Source organism: Gavialis gangeticus, unplaced genomic scaffold (assembly GCF_001723915.1).
Source record: "Gavialis gangeticus isolate Ggan-Ray unplaced genomic scaffold, GavGan_comp1, whole genome shotgun sequence".
NCBI classification, from domain to species: domain Eukaryota; kingdom Metazoa; phylum Chordata; order Crocodylia; family Gavialidae; genus Gavialis; species Gavialis gangeticus.
The window spans coordinates 22,053,502-22,061,140 of NW_017728992.1; the positions used below are offsets into that span (position 1 = coordinate 22,053,502).

A 7,639-nucleotide genomic window follows, 5' to 3' on the forward strand; every position below is an offset into this window, starting at 1 on the left:
GTGTTCCACTGTAGTTTAAACCTTCAGATCTTTCAGGGTACATGAAAGTTGGCCAGCTTTCAAACTACTCTGCTGGAGACATAACCTATTAAATTGCAAGATGCCAACTACTGTTGTAAAGTGAAAGAGTGAGGTTGAGAAGATGTACAGTGATTTATCTCCAGCAGCCTTGGGTTCTTTTGTTACATGCTGTCCTGTGAGAATGAAAGCAAAGAGTCAATTCAGTATGATATTAAGCCAGTACAACTTACACCTGAATGCAGAGATTTATTATTACCTCAAGTCTTCATCTCCTTTCCAGTGAAATTTGAAGAACCTCATTTTCTATAATGTATTGGGTTGATGCTTAGTTGGATGCTGCAGTCACTGTAAACACTGACTGCAGTATATGGTGTTTCATAAGCTGTTATTGTGTATAAGGTGGCAAGCAAGGGGTGAGAGGGAACATTGAGTTTGACATGTATCACTGTTCACATCACTGCATCTTGACAGCTTTACTCTTAAGTTGTGAGTTACAGCTGTTGTCAGAGCAACACTGCTGAATGATATCAGTGTCACCTTTGTGATTGGTGTGTAGAATGCATCTTGTAAGCCCTAGGTGTATCATCCATCTTCTGAACCCCTAGCAAATTTAACAGAAGTAGAAATGTTTGCTTCACTAAAAGAAAGCACTGGAAACACTGGTGTAACTGGTTGATAGATGTTAGCATAAGAAGCAGACCTTTCTCCTGGCAAAGTTAGCAGGAGGCACTGATTTAACTTGAAAGGGGTAGAATTGGACCTGCCACTTAAGGAAAGCAGAGCCCATATATTCTGCACAAAATGTTGCTAACAGAATTGTTAATACACTTACCTACATCTGGAACAGTTATATTTCATTACTGCATAATTACTACATTACTGTAATTTAACATCCTTCAGCCAGGTGATAGTATGTGTACACACGCATGCTATTTTTGCATCCTTTTTCCATTATATAAGTTTTGTGAACAGTAATAGGGAAATTTGTGCATCCAACCCAGGATATATAGATTACGTTTTTCATAATAAATTACATATAATTCTGATTTATACTAGATGAAAGAGAGATTGGTACCCCATAGGGCTAGTCACTAGGTGCTAGATTAACAGGCTATTATACTCACCCCATTCAATATAGAGGTTAAGCTAAACTTAATGTCACAATTCTTGATTTGTCACATTCTTTAGAGACACTTGAATTGTGAAAGAAATGAGATGGTTTGAATTAATAGTATGTACATGTATTTTAAAAACTAAAACTTTACCTCTTCATCCAGGTACTCTGAAATTGTCCAAGTACTCAGCCTACTTCTCCAGTCTTCAGGGTATAAACTGTATGAAGCTAAAGTGTCTCAACTATGAATCAAACAAGTTGAAGTTTTGATGACCACTATTTTTCTCCTTTGACCACTATTTTTTCCCCTTCAGTGACCTTAAAAATGCACACTGTTTTGTAAGTAAGGAAGCAGGACTACTTGCAGTTTCCTCTGAAGTGGAAAAGGCTTTGTGGCTCAGCAGGTCACAGCAGGTGTACTCTCGGAGAGTAACATGACAGAGTAAACATCCTTTTCAGTTTGTTTTATTTGTGTGTAGTGTGGCCTTGAAGTACTGAACACATGATTTAGTCTGTTCAATTACTGTGATTTCCTGCTAGATTTACTGTTAAACTGGGTGTAAGCATAGATGATGTCACAGAAGGGTAGTCTCTTAATAGCAAAGACTCTTAACTCATTTTCATAATTGTTTTTACACACTCTGCTACCTTTACTAAAACTGCTGCTGCACTGTTCTTTGTAGACCACACTAGGCAGGGTGGGAATAATATGGTTTAGTCTGAGGTTTCTTAATGTTGCGTTTTCACCTTCTATATTGAATCTAAATATAGAAGGCTTGAATAGTAGGTTTAAATTTTCTTGACTTGTTTTGGGGTTTCCTTTCCCTAAAACTCCTTTAGTGAGTGTTAACAACTTTTCTGCTGACCCTAAGAACAAGATTTTTTTAAAATACGCTCATAAGTTAAAATGTTTCCTTGTGTGGGACTGGGAGGTATAAGAGTGGTAGGCCAATTTAAATAACTAGAATATTCTGCACTCAAACCATTTTCAGCCACCACAGTTTTTGCATTAGTGATTTGAGCTTGGAATTTCTTTCCCCATATTTTTCTTCCATATTCTGGTGACACTAAAACCAAATAGGATGAAAGAATTTAACTTTACAGAGGTTGTGACTGTCTTTCATTTGGTACAAGTGTAGAAGTGCTGTCACACAAGCATTGGTTAAAACTTTCAGAAAGGCAAAATGCTTAGAGAAGCTGTGAACTCTGGGTCCAGCAGGTTAACAGATAGGCCTTGCAGAAACACTGGAGGCAGTGGATCGCACCACATTAGATCTAGGTCCTGGTCTCATTAGTGGTATAGTTCTTGTACAGGTTGCTGGGATTAGAGGGATCTGAGCCTTACGTAACTAGGTTCAGCTTTCTTTTCTTCAGGGTAACTTGGTTCCCGAGAGAGATGCTGGTGGAAGCCTCTTGTGTGGAAGCTACCAAGTAACCTAGAGGTTGGAGTGGAGTCTAAAAGCAGAGTAGAACAGAACCTTGGAGGAGAGGGCAGAACTTTTAAAGGGTGTGCTCCTTTAAAGAGCCAAACTTTAAAAGGCCTTAAGAACCTCACATTTTTCTAGTTGAAAGACTTGAATCATGCTTCAAATGCAGGGGCACCACCTGATGTGCTGTATCAGGTACTTCAAGGTACAGTGGATGTAAGCTGATTACTTACATAATGCTACACGTTTTATTTCCAGGATTACTGCATACTTTGGCTGCTTTTCTCCTCTTATTTATTTATTGTTTCCAACCCATTTTTTTCTGGTGGGTCCTCAAACAATAAACCAAAAGCCAAGTTGCTGAGATTGTTTACTTCAGTGCCTCAAGTGATCCCAGCAGGTTCTATGTACTGTCAGACTTGTAGCAAGTTTAAAGGATGAGGGAAAGACTTAGTAATAGAACATTTCTTAGTGTTTCATATGCATTTACTAAGCTACATCCAGTTCATTTTCATTCTTGATCTGAAACCTAGTGCCCAGTAAACAAAACTGAATATATTAGCTGTTAAAATGTTGCCTGTAACTTGATCTTTACTGTTACTTTCTAGGCACAAGCAATGACATTGTGGTGTAGAACAAATCTTTCTTAGGTAGTGCTAAAAGGAGAGACCCTATTAAGCTAATAGTCTATAGAAACTACATTTGTCTTAATGATCAAAGGAGTACTTGTAAACTGTGCTGTTTTCTGGTGTGTTGCAGGTGCTTGGCTGGATCCGAAATGGGGAGTCCATGTTAAATGCTGGCCTTATCACTGCTAGCTCATTGCAGGAAGCTGAACAGCTACAGCGGGAACACGAACAGTTCCAGCATGCAATAGAGGTAAGGACTTGAGAAACTGGTAATCATCCAGTTGTAGGGAGTGGCTCATCACAAAATAGTAGGTAGCATTAGAAAAAGATTTAATAATTCATATACCTTGTAAATGGATATCTTTCCTCTTGAGCAGTAGCAAAAAGATGAGCACAAAAATACATGTACTTGTGTTAAGTACACAAAATGGATTCATAATGAGAAGAGCTGTGACCAGGAAAGGGAATTCTGCATAGCAGGGGTTCTACTTTATGAGATTTTCATGAGTGTATTGCTTGTTTCTACCAAGCTGAAGTTAGTAGTAACTCAGTACCAAAATTGTATTTGCAATATCTTTTAACAAATTGAATAGAACAACTATTGCAAACAGTATTTCAGAATAAGTTGCTGTAGATTTTTAGTTTTTAAAGCTAAGATTAATGTTTTGGCTAGGCTGCAAAGATGGATGTATGCAAAAAAGTATCAATAGGGATAAATGTCTATATGCTATAGTCTCTGACTTTTGTTCCGCTTCAATTAACTTGTACAGCCTTTGATTAAAAAAAACTTATTTTCTATAATATCTTCTGAAGATTTCATTGGTTGAGCTTAAATTCATCCATGTTAATAATGTTAATTTGACCTTGCATTACAAAAAATGAACAAAAACATTGAAACCAAATAAAAATTGAATGTACTGTTTAAGCCTTCTCATGTATTCCTATGAAATTTAGGTCACCAGTGGCAGCATATATCACGTGGAGGAGGGAGAATTCTGCTTCACAGGAAAACTTAATTCATGTCTGTTGGTTAGGAACCCTCTTAAAGTATTTCAATGCCTTCTGTTCTGTTGGTATTCTGTGGCATATTCAGTTTCCCCTTGCTGTTTGCAGTTCCCAATGTGTATGTTTTAATTCTGAAAAGCTTTATTTTTTTGAGCTATTAATGTTTTTCATTCCTGGTAATAGTTTATTAACTTAATGAAAATGTTTTGGACAATAATATGGTCATATGAATTCAAAGCTAAAACTTCAGACAAGTAGGCTTCAATTTAAAAAGTTCTAGATCAGGGACCCAAGTCTTAAGTTTTCTCATACTGAGTAATAAATAATCAGGCTCAGTTCATATTGCCTAGAATTTTGATTTTCCTACCAAATAATAATGTAAAATCTTGTACACAATTAGTTTCTGGGAAGAGAAACTTTGACAACAGTTAATCAAGCCCTGAACAGTTCTCTTCTCCAACTTCCTACCAATCCAGTCCAAAAAAACAAACAAACCACAGACTGGGGGTCATAATTACTGAAGATGTGGATTGTAACTTTGGATGCATAATTGGCTGCTCTGGTTTCTGTTACTATGCAGTTGCTACTGCCAGTGACCTGATAGTCATTGTAAATTTGATGTTGAATCCCTAACAGATTACTTCAGTTATTTGTATGGAATAAGTTAGGCTGCAAACTACTGTTAGTTCTTTATTTCCTTTGCAAGTTTCAGGTATGTAGAAAGTTACTCGGTGATTGTAGAAAAGCAAAGCCAGGATTTCAAGTATTTAAATGAACCTGCTTATTGTAAACCAATATTTTAATTTCTGTTTACTAGAAAACACATCAAAGTGCACTGCAGGTACAGCAGAAAGCAGAGGCAATGCTACAGGCAAATCATTACGACATGGATATGATCAGGGAATGTGCTGAGAAGGTTGCTTCGCATTGGCAGCAGCTGATGCTCAAGATGGAGGACCGACTCAAACTCGTGAATGCCTCTGTTGCCTTCTATAAAACTTCGGAACAGGTATAAGAATGGATCATTCCAAGCTTGGCTAGCAAAATAGAGTTATTTTTCATCATATAGAATGAGCTGTGGATGGAGGAACAGATATACTAAATTAAAGCTCACAAAATGAAACATGACCAGAAATGTCACCTTTAGTTTAAAATTTGGTTGAGATATTTCCATATTGTCTTGGAAACACAGACAGCATGCTGCATTATACTGAATAAGAACTAATAATTTGGAGCTGACTCTAATAAAACTTCAGTTTAGGTAGTTTGGCTTCATTTTCTATCCTGAGTGAAAAACAAGAGCATAGGTTATTAAGATATGTTTGTGAAAAGTTATTTATTCAGGTTTTGATGATTTCATGTGTACCTTAAATGTTCCTCTTTAAAAAAAACCCCAAAACAAAGACTTCAGGTACAGATTAGTTACAACTGAGTTTAGCTGTCTGCCTGTCTTTTGAGAGACCCATTTGAAATCATACTGGCTTGATCTGAAGTCCTACTTTTAACATGAAATATTTTATTTTTCTGGAAGGCCATTGCCATTGATAAGTATGTGTATTTTCTCATAAATTACCTCAAATTGTGGCTCAATGTTGTGATTTTTTTTTACACGAATCAGAGCACACACATTGTGCATTTAATCTTGCAAGTATATTGTGAGCTTAAAACCACATGACATCAATGAGGTGGGTAATGGTAACTCCCAGTATTGCATATGGGAAATTGAAAACAGAGTTAAAATTATTGTATTTACTCAAATATAAGACAGTTCTCCCTTTCTCCCCCCAGTCAGTGGGAGACAAAAGGGGGAGCTCCTCGTCTTACATTGGCATACTAATGTTCCTCTCTTAACCTAATTAAACATATTGTCTAGCATTAAACTGCTGCCAAAAGCAGTATATGCTCAGTAATGGAAACCAACCGTGAAACTCATTCAATTCAGCCAACACTGAGCATGATTAAAACACATGGCTCATATTAGGTAGATATGCTGATGGGCACCTACCACAAGGATAGGTTAGCATAACCCATCTGAGGAAGATATATGATAGCACCCCCTTAGTGCCCAGTCTTTTTAAGTCATGATAAGCTACTCCGTTGTGCCTTTCTTTCCCATTTCCAATGATCCCCGTTTCTTCACTAGCCTTAACTGTTTGGAAAACATCCCCAAATGGAGCCCATAACAGTTCACCCAGAATCTTCCAAGTGTATTCCTCAGCCCTCTCGCTCAGCCTGTTGCATATGATTAGTGTGGCCCCACTCACCAGGAGGTGGAGCTGGACCAGGTTGCCCTGTGCCTCATCTGCATATAAATTATTAGAGGATCCCAGGGCTCATGACATTGAACACCTGGTTTCGGTCCTGAGTGGGGGGCTTATTAGCACATGTATCCTTTGTGGGTGGTATCTGGAGTACACGCACACATTGAGCAGTGCTGAGCTGTGGGGTCACTATAGCTTGAAATGTTATTGGCTATCCTTGGGCCCAGTCCAATGAACTCTGTGTAAATCATGTGTCTTTTGGCTTTGGACTAATATCACGCATAGTTCATATTGCTTCTCAGCCTCTTGAAGGCTCAGATCAAGTATAGTCTATGCTTACCTGGCAAGGGAAACACCGTGACCATGGAGATGGTTTTCCTAGTTGCACTGGGGAAGACTGCTCTCCTGGCACAGGGATGGTACTTGCCAGGGTAATGTATAGTAAACCTCCCATTTAGATGCTGGAGTGGGAAGGTCTTGGCTTTAAGCCCACTTTATGGAAATAGTCAACTTCTCCCTGCCTTGCCCCTGGGGCCTTACGGCTGAGGGCAAGCAAAACTCAGGGGCATCTGAACCTCAAGCCTCCGGGTTTGGGTCTGCAAGTAGGGTGCCTGCTTTTGGGAATATCTGAAGCCCCAGATGGGGGTGGAAGATGTTTGCCAGTAGTAGGGCTACTTATGGTTCTGGACTCTTGGATTTGGAATTAGGTTTTTGACTAATTGGGCCTGGGATACATAAAATTTAATATAAGTAGATACAAAGGCGCTGCTTGAAAGTGTCTTCATGGAGTACATGTACTAAAACTTGCAGCAGTTTCAAAAAAGGTAAAATTAATAAATTCTGGATGAATTAAGTATATGAGTATCTGTTAGGGCTGTGCGAAGCTTTGGTCACCAATTTGATTTGGAGGAGATGTGGCCCAATTTAGCAGCCAAACCTCCAAAACGGGAGACCCATTAAAAGGTCCAAATTGAATCTGAAGCTTCTGAATCAATTTGGAAAAGATTCAGAGATTCAGATCAGTTGGGGAGAGGCAGACACAGCTGGGCAGCTGCAGGGTCTTCCGCTGCTGCTTTGGCTGTGCCTGCCTCTCCCCAGGCAGGGGGAACGGCAGGAGAAGTCCCCATGGCTGCCCAGTCCTATCCTCTGCCCAGCCCCAACCTCCCAGCACTTTAAAAAAAA

The 7,639-nt window shown here is 38.9% G+C and overlaps 1 protein-coding gene across 4 annotated transcripts in view; it reads left to right on the plus strand.

Moving 5' to 3' along the window:
• TRIO (trio Rho guanine nucleotide exchange factor) overlaps positions 1-7,639 on the plus strand; it is a 589,244-nt gene that overhangs the window by 361,949 nt on the left and 219,656 nt on the right. For all 4 annotated transcript variants that reach the window (XM_019521265.1, XM_019521285.1, XM_019521275.1 and 1 more), the window contains exons 16-17: positions 3,322-3,441; positions 5,014-5,205. In XM_019521265.1, coding sequence (XP_019376810.1) covers positions 3,322-3,441; positions 5,014-5,205 — 312 coding nt within the window. The remainder of the gene's footprint in view (positions 1-3,321; positions 3,442-5,013; positions 5,206-7,639) is intronic.